This window comes from Poecilia reticulata, chromosome 1, assembly GCF_904066995.2.
Source record: "Poecilia reticulata chromosome 1, P_reticulata-male-v2, whole genome shotgun sequence".
Taxonomy (NCBI): Eukaryota; Metazoa; Chordata; class Actinopteri; order Cyprinodontiformes; family Poeciliidae; genus Poecilia; species Poecilia reticulata.
The window spans coordinates 11,576,238-11,600,724 of record NC_088830.1 but is presented as its reverse complement, the minus strand read 5'-3'; the positions used below and the strand labels follow the sequence as shown (position 1 = coordinate 11,600,724).

The following is a 24,487-nucleotide window of genomic DNA, read 5'->3' as shown; positions in this document are numbered from 1 at the left end:
TCTGTCATTCAGCAGACATGTTGTAAAATATTCATAACAGAGTGAAATCTATCAGCCGAGCTGCTTTCAGCAGTGAAAGGAAACTGAACCCCACTAGTATTTGCAATTCCAACCTCTTCCTCTTTGGAAACTCTCAAACTAAAAACACTTTCACCACACCGGAGTCTAAAGACGGAGCCCTGATCCAATCACTTCACCAGGTCCGCTGCCGCGATGCTTTTGACCTCACATGCTCCTTTTACCACCTGAAGTATTTCCAGAGCAGCGCAGCCTCTGACCTCCTCCACCCCCCCATCCGCCTGCAGTCACCTGGCTCTTCTCAAGCGGCCTGACAGGAGGAACGCTGCCTGTCTGTCCTCACGCTGGCCCCCCCCCCCCCCCACCTCCCCCCCACCTCCCTCCTGAAGCCCCGCGCGCTCACATTCCTCTATCTCTTATTTCAGCCCCGGAGACCTTTGATTTCCTCTGTCTTTGTAAGAAATCTTAATTTATCCACAGTGGGCAGCTGAGAAACTCTTTAATGAACCAGAGTGTCTTGCTCAAGAGCAGCGATGATGGTTGGCTGTTGAAAGAGAAGAAAGAACGTTTAGTCAGGAAGCACACCACTTCATACTTCCCTGCATAAAGGGCAACAGACAGAGGTAGTGAAAGTGAGAGGAATCGCGTTCGGTCACCTCTATCTGCCAGAGAGACTGCAGTCCCCCCACCTCTGCATCACCTTTTAGGTTTATCAACAACTGGAGCCGCGACTGTGACAGTATGAAGACCCAAAGAAACAATGAAGACACATTTATCTCAAGTATTTAAAAAAAATCTAAACTCAGCTTCTAAGCTTAGCTGGTATGAGTTTAGTTTTGTAGATTTTTCCAATTGTCTAATGTAAAAGTATAATAGCATGCAACTGTTGTAAAAAAACATGTTTTTAATTTGTTAAAAGTATCACTACCGTTTGCTAAGACACAGATAATCTGCGAATAAACAGATATCTTGGAAGTTGTTTCTCTGCCATTAGCACATTCAGCAGCGTGTACACAAGCATGAGAGACAGCGCTAAGATGCTCCTCCTGCCTCTGATTGGTTGTGCCTCACCAGGAGTATTGCATTTCTGCAGATGGCAGTGGAACCAGCTGGAGGAGCTTGATTACTTCACACATTATCAACATAGTGACAGTTTAAGCAAATATGCAAAAAGCTTTGTCGGTAACACTTTATTTGAAGTAAATCATTACTGATATACATTTTTTATAAAATTATCACTGATTGCATTTTAAAAATTAGGCAACTTTGTGTTATTAAAAGTAAAGTTTAAACAGTAATGATTTCTTGGTTAATGTTAAGTTGTCATAACAAAGACATTTTGAATAATGTCAATTTTGTATTAAAAGTGTCGTAATTTACCGAATGACTCTTTATGACAACAGTCATAAATATTCATGAAGGCTTATTCATGTTCATGACAGGTGTTATGTCATGTTTATGAAAGTGTCATGACAGTCTTATTCACCTCCCTTCAAGTAAAGTGTTACCGCTTTTTCTTTCCTTACAGTTACACACTGCAGCTTTGAATAAATAAATAAATACATTTTCAAAAATAGCAACAACAAAACTACCTCTGGTTGGTCCACAATCACAGCAACAAGTTATAACCTGTAGTAAACTGCAGCCAAAACGTGGCAGCAGTTTAAATGTTCAAAAAATGTCAGTCACCACAAAGACTCCTCTGAGGTTACACTGGTTTCAACATGGAGGAAGTCTGCTCATGTCTTGGTCCCACTCTGGTAGGTTTAAGTTGAAAAAATTAGGCTCTGTGGTATCACAGTGAAGATGCTAACAGAGTTATCCACTGCTAGAAAGATAGTAATTACTCACTACCGCTGAAGAAAACCCCACTTCTGAAAAGTTGAGCTATTCCTTTTTACTGGTAAAATCTGAATTTCACCACAACCTTGAAAAGTAGCAGCTTTCTAGGAGAGTATTTGAGAGAACCATGGCATCATAAACATTTATGGAGAAGTGATGAAGTGTAGATCAAAATCTATTAAAACATATGATCATACCGAAATGAAAGTTTTTGAGTTGAAGGCGCTTCAGAGACAAAAAAAAAAAAAAAAAAATGGAGGGACTTCCTCTTGACTGGTCCGTGAACTGTGTAGGCTCAGCAAATTAAAGAACATTACACAGAAACACAGAGAAATGTTTCAACCTTAGTCATCTTAAGTACACCCACCCTACAGAGTAGAGGTTGCATCATGCTGCGGGCTGCTCGGTTGCCTGACACTAGAGCTGCTGAATGTACCTCAGAAGATAACAACACATCTCAAGCTGCTAGAGCCCTCTTTCCACGTGAAGATTTTAGGTTTATCAGCAGCGTAGCAATCCAAAAAGAAATGTGCAACAACAATAAAAAAGAAAGTTATGCTGCTTAATTCAGTGACGGTATCACTGAAAACCTGGCAAAGAAATAAGCTCAAATTGAATATGAACGTGACAGTTACAGGAGGTTTAGTGGCAGAAGACACCAGCAGAAAGGTGCTACACGGCTCCAGAAAACATAGGAAGGTAAATTAGGCTAATAGATGTTTGGTTATGTAACCTTTTATAGTGAATGCACAAAACTGATTTTCCCCTCCATATTTTCTGAAGTAGACAGTGATGAGCGAGAGGTTCTGTTTATGAAGATCATAACTGCAGGTTTGACTTTCAGCAGATACAAAAAAAAAAAAGATCTTTTAATAAGAAGCCATGTTCTCATTCTGTCAAGCTAAATCTGTCGTTCAGTGGAATCTGTGAGTTTTCTAAATATATTTATACGATACAGCAGCATCATTTTTATTCGGGTGAAGTGGTGCTAAAACAGGAAGTGGGCCATGGAAGCTTCCTGGTTTCAAGTCAGCCCACTCCTCTTTACTTGCGCAAGCATCTTGCCTGCGAAGAGATGCTGAAACAAAAGGAATGAGGCGCCGCTTCTGGTGAATGAAGAAGCCCCCGCCATCAGACCTCCGCGACCTCGCAGCTCTTATCTGTCTTTATCAGCAGAACTACACCGAGATCTTGCAGCTGCGTGTCTTTTTTTTTTCTTTCTTAATCCTACACACACTTGTGGGTTTATTTGACCAGTGAGGGCACGCGGGCCCCAGAGTCAGGGTCATCCATTGTGCCTGGTGGGGCTGGTTATCGGCTCTGATGTCTGCAGGGAGACGGAGTGTAAACACTTAGCAAAACTCTGTTTACGCTCTTTGAGTCTCTTTCATAGATTCTCCATTAGGGCTCGCTCTGATCATCCACCAAGTGATTCATCATGAGGGCCGAGAGAGTAAAGCAGACGGCACTTAGTCAGACAAAAAAGTTTGTTTTTTTATTTAAACAGCTTACACGGAACGATGTCACAACGCTAAATGTGTTGAATCAAATTATAAAGCAACTTTTAACTTGATGATAACTAATGTCAAAACATGATTGCAATAGGAACTAACTGCAGATTTACTTATTAAGAAGCATAAGTAAATCTAGAGTGTTGTTAATCTCCCATTGACAATACCTTGTTAACGGGAGAAGTTTGAAGTGTATGTAGACGAGCAAAACAATATGACCGTGTAGCGATTTCCCTGCAGGCCAAACAGTTCATCTGTCCAGATCATCTCATTGAATGGTTTGACTTCTCGTGGTTTTCCTTTTACAACAGCTTGTCTTTTATCTGGATTTCATTCATGTAACTATATAAGTAAAAAAAAAAAAAAAAAAAAAGATTAGAAAAAATGGACTCTATGGTGTGTTTTAACCATGATGGTGACTTCTTTTTAAACTTCTGTGGGCAGATTTACAGTAACTCTGACCATGTTGCTGACCCAGAAAAAAAAACAGGGGGGAGAATTTGAAGGGGAATATCTGTTTACCTTTGGGTAAAAAAAAAAAAAAATCTCTTTTTTTTGTGGGGCAAAAACAAACCACTTTTTGTGTTTATGTATGACAACTGTGCCCTCTTAAAAAGGTTATTGTTCTATATATTTCATAAGAGAGGCAGAGAAAGAAAAACAGAGTTGAGCAAAAATCCATCTTTGTTCATTCGGAGCAGATGTGTATGAGTGGATCTGATTTTACATGGTTGCATCAGACAAAGGACTTGTTTCGAAATCCGGTCATAAAAACATCCCACCCCTAAGAAGTTGCACATTGTGTGATGAGACTTCCTTTAGAACATGTGTTGGGCCCAAACTGGGCGTTAGACACATGAAAACAGTTTACAGATTTCTAAATGGTTGCTAATGACGCTGAGGTTATCAAACAGGTCAGCTAATAGTGCTACCTCTGAAAAGACACACATTAAGAGGAAAACTGACCCAAAATATTTGTCCTCTTGGACTATATATATATATATATATATATATATATATATATATATATATATATATATATATATATATATATATTAATTTTTTTTTTTTTTTACAGGTGAATCTGAATAAATTTGAATTTCAATATAAAATCCACTTACTTACATAATTCAATCCAAAAAAGTGATGAAAAGTAATTAAAAAGAGAGCGATGAATTTCAATAAAAACCTAGATTTTAATTTAACAGAAAATTATAATCTAATATAAAACTAATGCTATTGCCAGGGCTTGTCCAAGATGCACTAGAAAAGGTTAAGTCACTGAAGTCCATTTCTAATGATGCTGCATATCAATGGAAAGTTCAGTGGGAGGAAAAAGTGGCCTGAAAAGAATATGAATTCTGAGCATCATTCCTTATGGTAAACCACCTTTAAATGAGAAACATCCGCAGAATCTCGTCTGGTTTAAAGAGAAAACTGCTGCTCAGGTGTTCAAAGTAAAGTCTCCATTTAATTTGGAAATCACGGTAACAAAGTCTGGAGGAAGAGAGGAGAGGCACAGAGCCAGGTTGCTGGACATCCAGTGTGACGTTTTCACAGTCAGTGATAGTTTGTCGCATCGTTTTATCTGCCACAAAGTATTTAACAAATCTAGTTGAACTACCATATTTTCCACACTAAAAGGCGCACCTTCAATGAATGTCCTATTTTAGGACTTTTTTCATATATAAGGTGCACCGCATTATAAGGCGCATAGAATAGACGCTTCAGTTTGGATTGCCACCCGTCCCGTATTGAACCTATACAGGACGCGATTTGTTCCGTACTCTACAAATGTGGATGTGTAATAATAAAGAAGTGGTCCCGAGTACTTTATATAGTGGGCTGCCCCAGTCGTTGTTTTACTCACGGTGTTGGTGTTGCGATATTGTGCCCATCTGCTTTCTGGGTAACACAGACCAACCGACACGCTGCCGCTGCAGCCTCTGTTTCTCTTCCCCCGCCCCCCACCGGCTTTAAATGTAGTCGAAGCAACCCGGATGAATGTCTAAAGCCACTTTGTTGACATAAAGAATGTCAACAAAACAGTCCGACTCCGGTCGGCGAGGAGAGCCTTCCGCGACTGGGCCGGGGCGTGGCCGGACGATGGTCACTCTTCTCACACACAGCATGTTCGTGGAGAACGTGGTGTAAATGACCTTCAGACCACCTGATTCTAGACGGTCGGCAGGTAGATAGGTCAGTCAAACTTTATTAACAAACCAGCTTTTTGACAACTATCCTAGCATGCACCGCGCGCTTCTTCTTCTACGGGTGAAAATGAAGTCGGCGGCTGCTTACTGTAGTTGCTAGACCTGTTGTGGCTCAATATTGGTCCATATATAAGGTGCACCGGATTATAAGGCGCACTGTCGGTTTTTGAGGAAATTGAAGGTTTTTAGGTGCGCCTTATAGTGCAGAAAATATGGTAAGTTAGAGAAATAAACTTTGTGATTAAGTTCTTAGTCATTGAGATGCACCTGTAGTCACTTTCATGAAATTTTAGAAATAATAAATCAATCTTTTCTACACAATCAACAACCTGAGCAAGTTTTCAACAGGGGCTGCTTGGTTCCTGCGCGGTTTCACGCTTTATCACTTCATATACCTTATGAAACCTGTTTCGCTTTTGCAGTTTCACTCTAATTCTGCTTAACCAGGAAAGACAAAACGTTAAAGCATGTTTCCCTAAAACGAGAAATTTACTGTAAAACCTCCACATAAAGAGCCAAAAGTAACGAATTTGAAACGGTGGAAAAAGTGAGAGAGAAGCAGAGAACAAGACTTGTCAAACTTGCCAAGTTAAACTACCTTTTTACACAGTAAGAGGCCCTTTTTATTACACAACATAAACTGCTCAATTCCTCTTGTTTTTGTCCTTCAGTCCAGTGCTGCTGCTTTCGCTTCACCTCCCCGTTATAAACACCCCATCTTCTGAGTTTGTGTTTATGTTTTCATAAATCAGTCTTCTGCATTCCTCTGTCTGTTTAACCTGTGGGGCTCCTGTGGTCTCCTGCAGCACGTCGAGCCGTCAGTTGAAATGGTAGTAATCCGTTCCTTCCCTCAGCTGCAAAGCGTTGAGGTTTTCCTCCAGGACTCCTCCTGTCATGTCCTGCGAACGCAACCACAGCAAACGTGAAGCTCGGAACAACGCAAACAACAGGGGAAGGATCAAACGACGAACGTGGAGTAGAGGCGAAACGTTGTGACGCCGTTTAGCAGCTTTGTTTTGTGTTGCTTCTTGCATTAAATGTAACACAACAGTTTGACAAAGGTATTTACATCATAGATCGAGTCCAGACATCTGTGCTTTTGAGTTTGATTAACTCTTAAGTTCCATAATTGAGCAATTACAAGACAGTATAGGTGGGGTCACTTCAGATCTGAATCTAAATCTTTCTTAGTGATAAAAAGTGGGAAAAAAAAGCAGAAAAATCAGAATTTCAACAAAACTGTTCAGCTTTAATAATCAAACGTAAACGCTTCCTACTACGTTTCATGATTTAAAGCATGAGATGTTAGCGTAAGCATCCCATGATCAAAAGATCAGGCTGCCGTCTCTTCCCGTTTCCTGACAGCCTCGCCGTGTGTTTGTACGTTTCACATCCTGTGCAAGGCACACGCCCTGAATCATTATGTCGTTAGGCTGGAAAACGGGCCAGAGGGACGCGCGGTCAGAAACAACAAGCGTGCAACACGCAAACACGATCCGGGCTCACCAGTTTAACGCAGATAATGAAGGGGCCTGTGGCCTCTTTGTAGTGCAGGACAGGGACTGTAGGCTTTGGTCTCTCCTGGAGTCGTATCAACAGAAACGTCCGTAAACATTAAACAGTTTATACGTGTTGGTGAAATGTTAAGAATCAAAGAACTTGCAGATTTTTTTCTTTTTTTTTTCTTTCAGTGGTGATCTGACCTTGGACTCCTCATATGTGTAGAAACGCTTCTGAATTTTGTTTTCATCCACATCACAGAACGCTTTGACCTAAAGAGAACCAGCAAATGCATCAAAAACGTAAAAAAAATAAATAAAAAAATCGATAAATGACTTGGCTGGTGTCCCACATCACCTTCCTCTGATTGGTCAGGCTCAGGCTTCGGTAGAGCTTCCTCCCTTGCTTCCCGGCGTTCCAGATGGTGAAGTTTTCCCACTGGCTCAGGACTCTCTCCTGCAGAAAGTCGACGCGCAGCTTCCAGATAGTCTCCCTGATCGCAGAAAAGAGAAATGTGGTAGTAATCAGGATGCCTTTCAAACTTATATAACAGCAAGTTTGTAAGATCATTTAGTACAAATTGATTTTGTAATAAATATTTCATTCCATTCTTTTTATGGGTCTTTTTAAACAGTTCAGTTAGATGAAGAGCATCTATGACCACTGGTTTTGAAATATTTCAATGTGTTGTCATCTGGATTTAGGTTTTGACTTTGACTAGTCACTTCTCATGGATGGTGATATTTTATAGTAAAATCAAATAACTATGTTACCTGCAGCTTAGGGATGCACCAATCCCCTTTTTCCATCTTTGACACCGATATCTGAGGTTTTTGTGTCGATCCAAACATTGCTGAATAATCTTAAAATGTTTCATTGTTTAAACACAGACATAAATGTACTGAATTACAAATGTGTTTGATAACTCTGTACCACTATGATACACTTGAATACACCAATAGCTTCACATCTTTGCTTGGTCAAACATGTAAAAACTGACTGAACTTTAATTTGTTCAGTCAGGAGTGTAACAGCCACTGTAAATCAAATAATAAAGAAACTGGAACTAACAGTTTCTTTATTATTTAAATGGTTTACAAAGGGGAAATAGGAAACTTAATATAGTAAAATAAATAATACAGCAAGCTGTGTTTCAGAGCACGAAGCACAGAATTAGACTTAACAGATCTGCCCTGATGGATCTGGCACATTGTCAGAAAAACCCAATCTAGAAATGTTTTCAATATCGGGACAGATGCAGATATTAATATCGGATTGGTGCATCTCTTCTTCAGTTGTTATAAAAATGCTGTATATATCAAATATAACTTAAAATACATTTCATGTCACAATTCAATGTCTTCAAATTGGGTCTCTGTCTCTTTAAGAAGTTCCTGCTCTTTCCAACCAGTCACCCCAACTTTCTCCATTAAGCCTTTAACAATGCTTTTAGGAGCATTTCATAGAGAAGTAGCTCCAGGCGTTTGCTAATTGCTGCTGCCACTAGTCTGGAGGAGCTCCGTGAAAAAGGCGACACCCGATGAGCGTTCATGCACCCTGAATGGCTGCCACTGGAGACTAAAGGATTTGTCAAACATAAACGAAAGAATCAAAGAAAAACTCCATGCATGTTTTTGAGGAGAGAATAACATTATAACATGATAAAAACCTTAAAAAAGTTAGTACAGTCCGTTACTTTGACAAAGTAACGGACTGTTACACATTTGTAATTCAGTACTTTGACTTCCTTAAGTCAAAGTACTTCCTTAAGTAAAAGTACTTAAGGAAGTACTTTTGACTTGTCATCTGATGCTCTACAAAACGTTTTCTGTAACTCAAAATATGCCCCAATGTTTTCTGATTGCTAACATTCACACAGAACTGAAAGTATAACAGCAGAAGGTGTTTACACCACACTGATGACTGACTGCGTTTATATCAGAGACTAAATACGGTTGCTGGTCTTCAAGTGCGCTGAATCGCCACACGCAGGCAGAACGAAAACGATGAAAATAGTATTTGTGCTCTTTACACCTTCGCTGAAATTGAGCAATTACCTGCACACATTCGACCGAAGCGCTTTCTCCTTATTTTTCAAAGTGAAGCTTCTTACTGCATGTACCAGCGGGCCTCATATGACAAACAAGAGCCTGGGTGGTCTCAAGAGGCTTTCTTTGCTTTGCTTCTTTCCTTACAGCCATTGACTGCAAGACACAGCATCAATACGGGAAGGATCTACTAAACACACAGCTGCCACTCACTTTCAAAGACCAAAAATAAAAGCCTTTTATTTTAGTTACTGTCTGACATTATCCTTAAAAATAAAAAAACTTTTCACCTCACATAAGGTCAGCTGCACTGCTTGGCAGACAGAAATAGGCCACGGTTTCATTTGGCTGACTTGAGGAAGTAGGTAAGCAGTGTGTGGGACGGGGTGTCAAGAGAAGGGGGGAAAAAGCGGAAAGTAGACATGCCTGAAATAGACCTCCCAAAAGAGACGGACGATGAAAAACACAGAGAAGGATGTGCATCAACACCAGGCAGATAAATTAGACTCGGGAAGGAAGGAGGGACATAAAGGAAGCTCATGTCAACTTTCATTTTACATTTAAAGACACGATCGCCTGCAGACTCCACACGGTGGAGCTCAGGCAGCTGTGAGCCCGACACAAAGCATCCCAAGCACTTCTGTTCACACCAAAACACGATTTTCTACGAGCAGCGTTGAACGGATGGCTAACATTCCAGGCGGAGAAGGCCAAAATTCCTGATCTGAATGCTGGGAAAGTGACTGGAATTCCAAAGACATCTGAAAAGTCCGAAAAACATCTCATGAGCGTGTGTCAGCGGGAGGGTTTGGGTTCATGCGATAGCCCTGGGAAACTCAGGGATGGCAGTGGGCAGCTGGGTGTAGGTGGAGGATCAACACTGTGACCAAGCATGTGCGTGCGAGAGAAACTCAGCAGGAAAGAGGGGGAACGGTGAGACTGACTCGATCACAGAATGAGTCGCAGCCGCCTCGTGGTACCGATACACCAGCAGGCGCTGGTCCAGCCTGAGCGGAGAGCCTCCCTGACGAAGGAACTGGTAGAAGAAGAGCAGATCCTCCGGGACTCCCTGGAGAGAAAACAGAGAGATTGGAAGTCTGTCAGTAAAGGTGCAGCATGTGCTGTCAGTAGTAAGGCCTGTTTCACTTTCAACACAACTAAAAGTGATGGAGATAATGATTTTTATGTGTTTTTCAGTCAAACAGAATCACTTTCTAGCCCAATCAAGTAACTATGTTACCTTTAGTTGCTATAAAAAGTTGTACATATCAAATATGACATAAAAGAAATATGACTTCTTAAAACTGGGACTCTGTTTCTTTAAAAACTCCTGTTCCTTCTGAAAAGTCATCGCAACATCGCTCCTCTATTTAATCTTCACATCATGTTTAACAACGCCTTTACCAGCGTTTCAATGAGATCTACCTCCTATAATGAGCTCAGCTGACGCGTCGTTCCACCAGGAGTTTTCTAATTGCTGCTGACTAGTCTGAAGGAGCTGAGTTGGGAGGACTGCTCCAAAGAGGAGGTGGTGCTCGGTCCCACCAAGCATTTTGCAGAGCTGAATGGTCGCCACGGGAAACTGAAGGTCTGCAGGAACGAATCAAAGCCACACTCCAGGTATGATTTTGATGAGGGAATAACAATATAACATGATGTAAAGCTTTATAAAGTGTATTTTACATAATACTGCCCCTTTAATTGTGGTAAATAAGTTTAGCCACCCAGCATTTGCGTCACATGATGCAATAGACTTTGCATCCATGTGTGAAGCAATAAGCTCATTTTGTGAAACATCAACTGTGTTTTAGTGTGTAAAGACAGATGCTACTTTGTGTCATTTTTCTCTTTTTCTATTATTATTGATCATCTGACCATGTTGGGCTGAAGGATCAATGACTCCATATATGGTGTAATAAATGGTCCACCTTCAGTGGTTAAATAGCTAAATTACCAAGGGTCTGAAAGGGACAGACCCCTTACACCGAGAAATATCAACGCATACAGAAGAGCAGAGCTGCTGCTTCTCCACATTGAGAGTTTAGGAGGTGTAAGTTGCTGACAAGGGCTTTTGATTAGGCATAAGGTAAAAAAAATGTGTACAACAAACTGTTCTAAAAGATAAATAGGAATTGTTTTATTGTAATTAATCTATTGACAATAATTAGTATTAGCATAATTGTTAGTAAATGTAACAAACAGTTAAATTGTTAGTATTTAGCATTAGCCTCCATGGAAGCTAATCAGATGAAAACTTTAAGTGCGTTACACACTACAGGCAAGATAGTATTTGTTCACAACTTCTTATGTAAGTTTTCTTTAGAAATACCTTCGCTGATCCAGCTTATGCAGCACAAAGATCCCATTATTATATAATCAACAGTGATAAAAATTATAATCAGCAATTATTGATGCCATTAACTTACATCTTCTGTCACAAATATTGTTGCAAAAGCTAAAAACCATAGTTACTATCAGATAAACAAAAACACTGGAATTTCTGGGTGTTTCTGTTTATATCGTCATTATGAACCGTCTTAATTGCTACAAAGTTCGTTCTAAGCTAACTTTATCCACTCATTTCAAGAGAATGCAATGTGTGGGCTAAACAATTAGAAAATTTTAAAAAAGTAAAAGCTGTTCTTTATTACTTTTCTGTGTATTTTACTTTTTACAAAACACCACTAAACTTGAAGCAGATCGTCGACGCCAGTGTGATTTTGGTTCTCTTCTCCCGTTTATCTGCATCTAATTCAGTGAAAACTCTCTGCTGAGAGGAGAAAATGTAAACAACAATCCAAACATTGTTGGAAAAAAATGTGCGCTAAACAAATGAGGTTAAGGAATGGTGAGAGAGTTAAATCTCACCTTGCCTCCTTCGTCAAACAATCCGACTTTCATGAACAATTTCCTTGAGCAGAACCATGTTGGCATGACGACTGTGGGTCCATGGGAGGTGTATGCCTAAAACCAAATACCAGGTCCAGATATAAAACAGGCAAGTCAGATAAATACACAGAATCAGTTTCTAAAAGTAACAAAAAGACAAAAAGACAAAAAACAAACGGGGGCATTAGAATGTGTGATAATACAAAACCTAGAACAAAAAAATAAGACAAACCAAAATCATGACGAGCATTTAATAAAGCAACTATACTCTCTGCTACTGCGGTTGTGGAAAATACATTTCTCTGCCTCAGAGGGGTTAGATTTCTCATCAGCAATAAGGTTTATGAAACAGTTTCCTAGATTCCTGAGAAGTACAAAAACTTGGTCAAGAACAGCCGTGTCCAAACCCAATAACACAAAATAATGAGCCATCATCCTCAAGACAGAAACTTGGCAGTAAGAAATCAATGTGAATCAGTAGTTTTCAATATTGAGCCTTTTCATTCACACGGTCTAAAATACAACTACAGGTACATGAACCAAAGAGCTGTGCAGTTTTGAGAAAGTTCAACAGAAACGAGGGGATTTATTTTTTTTAAAAAGGACATTTTGGACAACAAACTGTCCTGGGACACAGCTGAACATTTCCCAGATTAAAATAGACATTTTATGATCAGCAGTGTTAAAAAAAACTCACATGTGACAGCTAATCTAAGGGTTACAGCAGGAATTACGGGTAGATCTCAACATATGACGTTAATATTGAAAATGTAATTTATTTCACTAGTTTAGCTAAGATGGTGAAACTCATGAATTAATTCATTAGGTTATTAGTAATGTATGTCAGGCTTACAACAAATAAGAAACCCAAATTTCAGCGTCTCAGTAAGTCTGAATATCAGACTGGGTAAGATTAATAAAACTATGTTATAAAACAGTCGCTCATTTCGTTGATGGCACTTCATTTGTGTGAATTCCTGTATCCGTTTGTTGTACGAACAAACTCTGGTCCGCCTCAAAACCTAGGCCTCGGTTCGGTTGAAGTGAACTCTGGCGCAGTTTGAATGCATATGTGGATGCAGGCGGACCGGATGCCGCTTGCATCCACATAGCAGGAAGCGAACTATAGTGTAGGGCATTCTGGGTAAGTACGACCAAAACTAATAAGCGAGTCCAGCGCTAGCGGAAGAACTGGCTCATGGTCTTTTACCAAAGACGAGGGAGAAATCCTACAACTGCTAAAATTTGATGCTACTCCATTTTTGTTTATATTTCACGAAGAAGGAAATAGCACTTGTGTCTTCTTCAGAAGTTTTTGTGTTGCTTCAGTAGTTCTTGGTGCAGCGAGTCAACATAAAGTCTAATCGAATTATTAGGAGACACTAACCTGAAGCTTCACACAGGGGGAGAAAAACACTTCTACTCTAATCCTGAAAACAAAACAGATGCATAAGCCTGTCAAAATTAGCAACAAATTAACTAATAATAAATTAAAATGAGTGCAATAATAAACAGATGCTCCCCTTCAATGTTGTTGAAAAGCTGCCACTTTGAGAAACATTTGACTCCCCGTCCATTTTAACTCTTATTGTTTTGGATGTTTTATTTATTATTTAAACATGTTTTTCAGTTAAATGTGCTTTAGAAATGAACATTTTTCTCATCTTTACATTATAGCTATCATCATTGATATATTAGTTGAAAATGGTCTCAAGATAACAATATCACTGTTTATCGTGCTACTTTTTGGAACAATATATTATCATGGCAGGCCTACAGATGCATACGTGTTCTCTTCCAGCATAGAAAAAAAAACATTCACAATCCCCTCCTCACAGATGATCTCTGACTCATTCGTGTTTTTGCTTCTCCTGTTTTCTCTAAAACTCCTTAATGCAACACAACCTCAGTACTTTTTCTGATTTAAAAGACGAAGCCCCCCTGACAGCCCACCTTCCCTCCACTCGCCTCGTCTTGTTCGCCCTTTCCTCTCTGTTGGGTGACAGTTTTCACCTTCTGAACCTGAAGGTCATCCGATCCACTTCTGCCTCTGACCGCACCGCTACATTTCGCACAGCGCGCCTGTAAGTGCACGTGCGTATGCACACATGTGACATTTTCACAATAGAACGAACTACGACTCCCAGCCAGAAATGTTTCGCAGATGTAGAAAATGGTGCCAAACATCTGGTTTCAGCCAGTTACAACAGCTGGACTGAATCTTGTCTGGGAAGTGTGTGTATGTATCTATCTCCATGCGTCTTTTTGCCTGCCTGTTGTAATATTGCAACATTTTGAACATGTAAGCTGGGGCCAAATAATGAATAAGAGGAATAAGAATGAGTTCTGGGAAAACAGCAGGCGCAGTAGGAGGCTGACTGTGACTAATCAGAGGGCAGGGGCGTTTCTGAATCATCATATATAAAGTTAAATATGGGGAGCAGCACTAGATTTTGTGGTTCAATTTACTAAGCTCTTTCTGTTTATACACAAATTATACCCAAAGTAAAAGTAAAGCCGGGTAGTCGAAGGCAGGGAAAAGAAAAGGAGAGGCTCACCACCTTCATGTAGAACCAGTGCATGATCTCACTCTCATGCGCCGTGAAACCTAATATCATACAAATATCCTGGAATGTCTGCTGAGTGCTTATGCAGACGGTAACAATGTGCACGCATGTTATAGAAAGGGAGTCCAGGTCGCTCTGTATCCTTGGCAATGCTGTGTTTTGCTAAATCAGAACTGGCAAGCTCTCCTTTCAATATAAATAGAAATACTTCCCCACCGTATCGCCGGTTCCCCAGAAAATGTGTGAAAGACTCGAGCAAACCAAAAGCATTTACCAAAAACGTGATTTAAAAAGATGCTCACTCTTTTCAGACATTGGACGGGCCTAGATTGTGAAAGACAAAAGAAATATATGTTGAAAAGAATTGAGATTGTAAGATAATCTATTAGGCACATTCTATGCAGTGCGGTTCTATGCTGTTGGTTTCACGCATTTCAATTTCCTCCTTTTCCGGGATAAAATAGTAACTTATTTTAATATGAGTAGTCCAGTATTAGCATTATTAACCTAAAATAAGAAACATAAACTGTGTTTAGTGCCCAAACTTTGGAAAAAAAAAAAAAAACAGTTTCTCAAACCGTCTTTCTAACACGACTCAAATCGATCGCAGTGAATGAAAGGCAGGGTTACTAAACTACCAAACATTATCATGTAGCTAAACTTCAAATGTTTCAACTGCAGAAGAAAGTTTTGTCCTCACCGTGTGAAAATGGAAAGTACTTGAGCAGCCTTCTCTTACAGCTAGCTGCCTAGCCTAGCGGCTAATGCTAACATTTTGGTAGATGCTTTTTGCCCTTCAGAATGCTCTTGTTTTTTCTGCCCCACTTCAGATGAACTGAAATATCAACATTGTGATGTAGATTCTGATTATGCACAACCAAAACAATTACACCAAGGTTTCTGTCTATAGACTTATTTAGACAAATTAAAGTTTCCAATCTGCTCACAAAAAAAACACAACCTTTGAATGCTGTGTGCATTTTGTGCTCAAGCTGCAGGCTGTAATTTATCCCTGACAGATATAATTTAATACAGACACATTCTGAATATGATGGAAAATATCACAACTATTATGATTGGTAATAATGGTAACACTGATGCTGACCTTAAAACTGATAACGGTGCCACATTTCGACAGGGTTTTTTTTTTTTAAGTGGTCCAGTCCGTTTGGTCCACTGACACTTCTGATAGCTTACATGATTTCACATGGTTCTGTCAAACAGCTTATCCACATAAGCTCAGGAATTGTTCCCTTTTTAAACATCTCTGACAGCAAATCACCAACATTAGTTTTCCTTTTAAATATAGGAACATAAAATCCTTAAAACCTAATGTTACATGTCTGTCTGTTTTTCTCCCCCACTGTTTGTGCAAACCTTTTAGGATTTTCAAGAAAATAAATCCTGACATATTTTTGTAGACCAGGTACAATTGTATTTTCTCACCACAAGTGAAGTGCCAGTAGCCATTGACCAAGCAACATTACATTTAGATATCATAAATAAACGTATTGATAAATGTGATAAAAGTCTGACAAATACATAAACAAAAAGGTAATCATTACGCAAAAGAGTAATGCAATATATTATATTATTTCGTTAGTGAAGGTAATACTAAACCTTATTTAAATTTTTTTTTTATTTATAAAATATATTTTGAATTGTAAAAACTGACACTGTCTACTTCAGGCCTTAAAAATGAGAACATACATAACTGTGCGAATGAATTGAAATAAGGTTAATTTCCAGGCCCTGCAAAACCCCAAACACCAACAGATAAATTTGCTCCATTTCTCATTTTAATGATATGAATCTATTTACAGTAGATCTTCAAGGTAAGTTATAGCGTTCTTAGTCTAAAGCTAGCTTTACAGTCCAAACAGTGTTGAATGTCTGCTGCAGGACCAGTTGGAGCAGAAAGTCTCCACAGAAAGAAACACCATTTCTTTGCCAGTAAAATCACTTTTTCCATTGCCAACAGCTTCCGTCAACATCCCCCTCTCCCCCTGTCTCGGTCGACAGTGTGACCCGTTTCCCCTGCTGAAGCTTTGATGGGCTCTGAGGGCAGCAGTGATGCTGCCTCCGCCCTCCGCTCCTCTGCCACGTTTCCGTACAAACTGTGAGCAACACGCATGTATCCTGTTTCTATCCGACCTAGTAGCTGCCTGACATGCGACCTCTCACCCCGAGCATGAAACACAAGCGCTGAAACAGACGAGCCGCGTTTGTTTACCTGAGTGAGGAGCTGATCCCGAGTCAGTGAGTTGATCCAGCGGGCGTAGCGCTCCGTAGATCCCTCCGGCAGCCGCTGGACCCCGCAGCCAATCAGCTATTATGAAAACACACATGCTCACCATCACACGAGCAACGAATATGTTTGCTTTGACAGCGTGTCTGGTGTATGTTTAACTGCACAGGAAAGCAAAACATGGTGTGCTGGACTTGAAATTGTCCACTTCTTTTTTCCATAGGTTTTTTTTTTCCTTTTCATATAAGAAATCGATGCTTAAGCAGTGACCAGAATGAAAACATTGTTGTTAGTTTCCGTTTCGATGGGAACCAAGGATAAAAAAAACAGTAAAGAAGACATTGGAAGAAGAGTGAGTCAAGATAAATTAAACTTAAGGATGGATATATAGTATTAAGTTAAAAGCAGGTATTTTTATACACTGTTTTGTTGTCTGACAATACATCACAAATGCACACACCTCCATACACTACACACTGAAAGCACATCGATATATGGCAGGAGGAAACTGGAATAGAGTTTGCAATGTTTGGATTGCAAGACGACGACACTAAACAACACTGTCTTTAAATAAAATTTAAAAAATTTTTAAAAACTCTTTAAATTTTTTCTTTTGATGCAAATAATTCTGGTACAGAGAAACATTTTACCTGATGTTGAGAAATAAAAGATAATTTGTCTTCTACAACCGCACGCAAATCTGTTCTCAACTCTTATGTTTTTGACAGAGCTTAAAAATTACAGTGAGCCACAAAGGTCAGGGTGTTTGTACGGGGCAGCGGGCCTGCTGTCTCCATGCCGCCTCGCTCACTTCCCCTCACACACGCAACCTTTGACCTCCGACCTGGCATGTCAAAGAAAGCGTCAACACCGGATACTCTCACTGTTCCACGTGCCAACTGCCCATACGCACCCCAATGAAGATTTTTTCTTTTATTTCAACAGATTGAGAGAAAAGGAAAGAGCCGAGGAGAAGTGAAAAGAAAGAAGGGAAGCAGGGTTGAGCAAAGTTGAAAAAAAAAGAGAAGGAAGTGACTAAGCAATGACAGTAAAAAAAAAAACTTACAGAGTTTGGATGGAGGATAGATGTTTCATACTGCAAACGGACTCTCTGGGGCAACATGATGTCATCCTAAAAAAAGTAAAATAAAATGAAATCACATAAACAAAGTAAACATTCATAAACACTCGATATCACTTCACTAGATAAAAAAAATATATAAACCATCTTTCAAAGACTTTCTAGAATGAAACAAGTTTGAAAACATAAGCTGAGCATGTATTGTGTGTAAAGTGAATCTAACACTTCAAAACAGAAACACAGAAAAAGGCGCTGAGAGAGCGAGAGACAACGTGAGCAGTCGCACTTTCTCAAATATAAATTGCTCTGCTGTTGCAAGCTTCTCCACTCTGTAAACACCGTGAAGCAGTCTGTTATGATCAGCCATTCTCTGATTCTCGTCATCATGAAATGCAAACAATTTTCAAACTCGAGCTGCTGACAGGCCATCCAAGAACACCCGCCGTTTGCATTGGCACAGATATTATTCTGGTGTCTGTCGATGTTGCACACATACAAAATGGCATTGATGGATTCACTGCTGGGGGGGAAAAAAAGAAAGTGCAACCTTGCTGCTTTCACAGGATGTAAATGGAGAAAAATACATAGTAAGCATGGGCTGATACTTAGATATACTTAAAATAACTGATCACGAGTGAGTGTGGCCACTGCTGTAAAACAGGAATTTTGAACGTTTGCCAGCCTGGTGGACTCAGAATGATGAGTACTGGAAGAAGACAAAACATGAAGACGTGTCCAAAGAGAAACACTTGTTGCTGCCCATTAATCTTGGGAAGGTTATGAAGTAATTTCCAAGTAATCCAAAGTTCACTATTCAACAGTGTGAAAGACTATTCACAAGTATTCACATGCCTGTTAGTTTTACCAACTAACAGGCATGATGTCAAAGATGTAATAATTTGTGCAACTTGTAGCCATTCAGTCGATCACAAACTCAACTTTGTACAAAAACATTTGAGAAATTTGGGGTGTCGACATGACAATTGTCTCAAACACAGAAGCAAATCGACGACAGAATGTCTGAAAAATATAAGAATCGAGGTGTTGCAACAGTCCAGTTAAAGTCCAGACCTCGACCTGTGGCGGGACCTTAGGACATCTGTGTCTGCTTACCTCAATGTACTGAAGAAATGCTGCAAATAAGAGTTGGCCAAAAATTCATCCCAAACGATGCGAGGCTGATAAGGTCACACAAAAGTTATTGCTGCTAAATGTGGTTCGATAACAGATTGAATCTCGGGTTGTACTTAGGTTTTCCCATGACCGTTATCGAGATTATCGCAGAGATTATCTTTTAAATTTTTTCCTAAGAACAAGCCAGGATGGTCTCTGTCATGTTTGGCACATGAAACCTGACATCTGTTTGTTTTTTTTTACTGTTAAAATCATTTTCTGAACAGAGAACATGTGTTCACAGACTAAAGTAAAAAAACTTTATCGCAGCTTGTTGGGATAGACTTCATACAGATGCTTAGTCAATCAAACTGACAATAAATAATTATACTGTAAAGATGAGGGAGGAAAAAGGAAAACAAAGGGTGAGTTAAAAGATTAAACCTAAAGTTAAGGTTTAAAAGGACAGGAAGTAAATATATAAATAGCATAACAGCTACAAATAAATCATGCCAGGGAGGTAGAGGAGCAACACGTAAACCAAGACTTTTAACTTGCTGCTCGGACCTTCAAGTCTTATTTTTTAGTGTTTTAAAGTGAGGTTCTGTTTGGACGTTATCACCAGGAGATAGCAAACATCTTTATGTTGTTGAAACAAAGATTCGTTTCACAGCTGCTGACTAGTCAGAGCGAGGCCAAGACAAAAAGTCTGCCACGTTAAAACAACTGCAATCTCAAACCTCCCACTGCAGTTCATGTGAATGCAATCTGTTAAACCTTCAACACATTGTTACATCTGCCTTATGTTGCATTATTATACACAGGCCTCTGGGTTTTGCACAGGAGACAAGTCAGTGTCTGTGAAAATGACCTTTCCTTTCAAAACACATGTAACAAAAAACAAGACAGAGTCACAATCTGTTTCAAAAGTAAAGCAGTATTAAAAACAAAAACCGTGTTGTGGTTTAAGTGACTGTAGTTATAATGACCTTCACAGTATCATACTCTTCTATCAATACGTACATTAGTCAGATAAGCTTTTCGATACGTGACCATAGAAAAATGTACCAAGAAACAGAGTATTTCACACATGAACCTGCATTGGGATGCCAATACTTTCACTTTTATGATGTTTGTGTTATGACAGGTCTGCCAAACCTGCAGAGGATAGCTGAAAATTGTGCTTTAAAATATAAAATTGTATATTTAAATAAAAAATAATCAGTACTTATGGATTTGGCGTTTCATTAAAAGAACATCTGAAGCACACCTACCGCATCCTGAAAGCACAAGTACCGTCCACTACTCTGAGTCACTGCCTTGTTCTTTGCAAATCCCACTGGAAGACATAATAACACAGCATGTTTCTGTGTATGGATCCACCAAAACAAAAAAGCATAAAACTAAATTATGATTACTTTTTAAAAAAAAAAGAAACTTAAATTGAAAAAAACAAACAAAACAAAAACAGTCAATAGAATACAAAGCAAAATTATTTATTCACAAGGCAAATTTAGATTAAAAGTGATCTTCTCATTTTAGCGACGTTACTGAAAATAATGTCAACAGTTCTGGAGGGATCCAGATATACTTTCTCAGAGCACTGATTGGTTGAAAGAGTGCTTCACTGCAAAAACACAAAATCTTACCATGTATTTTTTTCTCTAGTGAAAACATCCTAGTACACTTGAAATAAGACAAAACTAACATAAAGGTAACATTTCAGCAAGAAACAGGAGCTTGTTTTAAGTCAATAATTCCTTAGTATTGATGAAAAATTATTTATTCCAGTCACAGATTATTTCACTTATGGGAAAAATGTCTTGTTATAAATTAAATAATCTGCCAATGGAACTAGAACTTTTTCATCAAGATTAAGGACTTATTGCCTTAAAACAAGCTCCTATATCTTGCTGAAAAGTCACTTTTTAGTTAATTTTGTCTAATTTACAGTGCACTAAGATATTGCTAAATGCCAGAAACCCTAGCCCACTTCAGAGCAGAACAGGTTAGGTTTCCAGCATCAGTTACTATGGTAACAGACCTAGATGAGATGCCAACCAGCTGGTATGGTAGTGAAAATCCAAAACCGAACCTGAAGGCAGCTCTAAGCCATTTATCCTGTAAAACAGTGAGTCTATGTTCTAGCTCAAACACACAATCGACGGGTAGTTAAGCTGACCTCCTCTGGGTTGGGAAGAACTGTGACCTGAGATCACCACTGAGATTCCCCGATCCTCCATCCTCTCCCTCCAGCCCTCCACCACTTTCCTGGACTCATCCTGAGCAACATGTGCAGAGATTAATAATACGTGACCGGTTTCACATCACATCTTCAGTTGCACAAACATGCAAATGAGCAAACCACCATACTGTGCTTGCATCATCAAACACGGAGAGCTCCATGGAGCCGGTGAAGTCTTGGTGCACTATGGCCTGCAGACACTCCTCCAGCCAACATGATGCGTTGTGCACCGGCATGATGATACTCTGCAGGAGAGAGGAAATGGAGAAAGTTCTGACTTAGTGCAAATGAAATAGGAGGGAAATTACAGGGTGCTGTAACTTCCCTCCTGCTGCAGGGTGTTAAGTGAGTGTTTGTAAACGTTGTCTGTTTTTACACAATATCACAAAACGGGCTCAGAAACGTATGCTTTTTAAATTGTTTTAATGGTGTCCATCACCCACCACATCCGCCGTCTTCCTCCTCTCCGCCTCTGTCTGCTCTCCTCCTCCGCTTTCTCTCACTTCTCCTCCCTCTTCCTCCGCCGTCCGGAGCCGCTTTGCTGGATTCGGCTCCATCCCTAACCCCGCTGCTGCAAGTCCCCACTACCAGCGCCCCTTTCAGTGGTCGCCTAGCTTCACCTTAGCTGCTTGAATTTGACATGAAATACATCCTGCATACGGTCGAGGAGTGAGCCATGAGGCTAACACGTGAATAATAATGTCATTAAGCTGTAACTTTGGAACAGTTAGCAATGTTAAATGTACTTATACCAGAAAACGGCATTAATAAAATCTGCTCTGTGAGTTTTAGTGATAAGTTATTGGGACATTTTTCAACGCGGAAAGCTTCCAATTGAACTGAGCAATGTGAAACGTAGCAACTTCCGCATACAGTGAATCCAGGACGCTGATTGGCTGTTACAAAACACGGACGGACACTGGATTGGTTCTTTTCGCTGCCAGTATTCTGAAAGGGTGATGTTTATGTTACCGATCTAACTTTTCCTTTGAATAAAGATTTCTGCATTGAGGCCGTTTTTATTACAGATATTTTGAAGCTTCTTTTATTAAACCCTGCTTTAAACCATGTACTAAAATAAAGACTATGTTTTAATATCAAGATAATGTATGGAGTTATTGGACTTTGGGAATTCTGTCTTTTAGATATATTTTTATGTTCAGTTTTATTTCTAATAGATACATCGATAAGTTTAAAAAATGGCTATCATCGAATGCACTTGTATTTAAACAGTGGGGATTGTTATCAATTATTAATTATTTTTAATGTGAGCTGTAAAATTATGTTAAAATTAGAGTTTTTGATGAGTTGTGTAAAACCTTTAAATACAAAGTTATATAGTTATAAAATATATTATCAGTATAATATCAAATATATCAAAGCACACTTTAAATATATAGAAGTTAGTTGTACTTGTCTTCAGAAATTAATTACATTTTTGTTCTTCCTTCATAAGGATAAAAACAACAATAAAAAGCTTATATCTGCTGCAGAAGAGGAATATTTAATGTTTACATAGGGACTGCACTCTGGAGCAGTGGTAACCAATAACCACATAATCCTATTCCTACGTGGAGCTGCAGGTTGCAGCTGAGAACCAAAGCTGGACAGATATTGAGTAAATGCCGTAGTTGATTTTCCCAGCAGACTAATCGTTCCCACATTGCAGCAGCAGCAGCAGCGCCTTCCTCGGGCCTACGGTAGCTTTAATTTATCAGTCTGAAAGCTTCTTGAATTGGATGACCTCCCCACCGCAGGCCAGAAACAACAGCTCCAAGGGGGCGATGATGATTAGTTAAAACCAGAAGATATTTGGCACTTTTCTGCAGTTGCATGGGCAGATCAGGACAAGTCTAACAGAGCGGTAAGAGGTTGTTTAGTTTTCTGCATTTGTGCCAAAGTGTGAAGCCGTTACTTCTGTCAGCTTTGCTGCAAACAAAATTTCCCTCACCGAGTTGTTGACTTCTGAAACATGAGACTTGCAGTGCGTACTGCACCGGTGCTACGAAGCAAACCAGTTATTAATTTCTGACAAATAGAGATGGATAGCTGCAGACAGTCACACATAATTACCTTTCATACGATTATATTACTCAGATGTTTCCATTGTAGAAGTTCAGCCTGAGGTTACTGCTGATGTGGAACTTTTTGTTCTGCAGGTTCACATTGTCTCTTATCCTTCTGCGGAAACTTTTGCAATAGAAAATAGTTTTTACTCCCCTACAAAAAAAAAAAAAAAAACTGTTCCCACAATAACTCACCACTGCCTGTTTATGCTCCCCCTCCTCCACAAAATCAACACCACATGGCAAAAGTTGCATATCAAATGTTCGCAGCAGTTGATTTACTGTATCTGGAGGTGGAGGCTGCAGCTGCTTAGGTCTGTGATCAGACGGCACATGACTGGATCTGGGCACGAACAGCAGCCGTCAAAATCAAACGGTACGGTTGAGTGTGTCTCTTACTGTCGACATGACTGAATTTCCTTTATTTATTTATTTTTCTTCAGTCTACTTAAAAAAGTTTCTTTTTGAATGTGTGCAAGGTGAACTACCTTGGACAGGTTGCCAGTCCATTACAGGGCAACGCACTTACAGGACAAACAACAACGTGCGCACGTCACGTTGGGGGACTGTGGAAAGATGGACCCATATGCACAGGGAGAAAATGCAAACTTCAATGCAAGAAAAAAAACCAAGACCAGATTCATACATAGGATATTTTTTTTCTGCAAAGGCAGCACTGTTAACCACAGCTCAATTTATCGTCATTATTTCTTAGAAATATATTTTGCGACCTAGATCTTGTTGACGCACACGTCAATAAGATGCAGGGTGTTAACAGGGATTAACAATCCCTGTTAATCTCATCCTCAGACATTAAAAGTTGCCACTCTTTGACTAGCAGTCAGGTACATATTGAATATTTTGAGTAAGGTTATTCATCAATAAGCGGCTAGTTTAAAAAAGTGGCTCTGTGTCCAAACAGTTGCATAGTAAAGACGTGCTGCCATCTAGTGGTTATTTAGGATTTACAACTTGCCTTATTTTTGATTAATTTGCAGGACAAATAGCATTCAAAGCTTTGTCATCGGGTTACATTTTACTGATTGGTTACATATAAAAGAAGCTATTACTGTACAGGGTTGTGTCTATGAAACTTTTAGAATTATCTTTCTCATAGAAAACCGTGGGTAGACACTTTCAGTTTCT

At 39.5% G+C, this 24,487-nt stretch overlaps 1 protein-coding gene across 2 annotated transcripts; it reads right to left on the bottom strand.

Annotated features, from left to right (window-relative positions):
* Positions 1-6,169: 6,169 nt before the first annotated feature.
* qtgal (queuosine-tRNA galactosyltransferase) lies at positions 6,170-23,656 on the bottom strand. Of its 2 annotated transcripts, XM_008411445.3 has the most exons (14): positions 23,537-23,656; positions 23,349-23,465; positions 21,719-23,277; positions 21,404-21,520; positions 21,213-21,312; positions 20,305-20,369; positions 17,903-17,968; positions 16,822-16,917; positions 12,001-12,096; positions 10,077-10,201; positions 7,442-7,577; positions 7,288-7,356; positions 7,091-7,165; positions 6,170-6,483 (listed from the first exon to the last, which is right to left on the bottom strand). In XM_008411445.3, the coding sequence occupies exons 3-14, from the start codon at positions 21,830-21,832 to the stop codon at positions 6,403-6,405; spliced, it is 1,140 nt and encodes a 379-aa protein (XP_008409667.2). In that variant the 5' UTR covers positions 21,833-23,277; positions 23,349-23,465; positions 23,537-23,656; the 3' UTR covers positions 6,170-6,402. The 2 variants fall into 2 exon arrangements, with proteins under 2 accessions (XP_008409667.2, XP_081461865.1); XM_081605739.1 differs by lacking the exon at positions 21,719-23,277.
* Between the last annotated feature and the right edge of the window lie 831 nt (positions 23,657-24,487).

Excerpts from the sequence above, each read along its gene's own strand:
- qtgal (XM_008411445.3), bottom strand. The coding sequence starts at position 21,832 with ATGGAGCCGAATCCAGCAAAGCGGCTCCGGACGGCGGAGGAAGAGGGA. Across the intron at positions 16,918-17,902 it reads CTATCCTCCATCCAAACTCT|CTGATTGGCTGCGGGGTCCA; the intron begins GTAAGTTTTTTT and ends TTTTCATAATAG. Across the intron at positions 7,578-10,076 it reads GCGACTCATTCTGTGATCGA|GGAGACTATCTGGAAGCTGC; the intron begins GTCAGTCTCACC and ends TTCTGCGATCAG.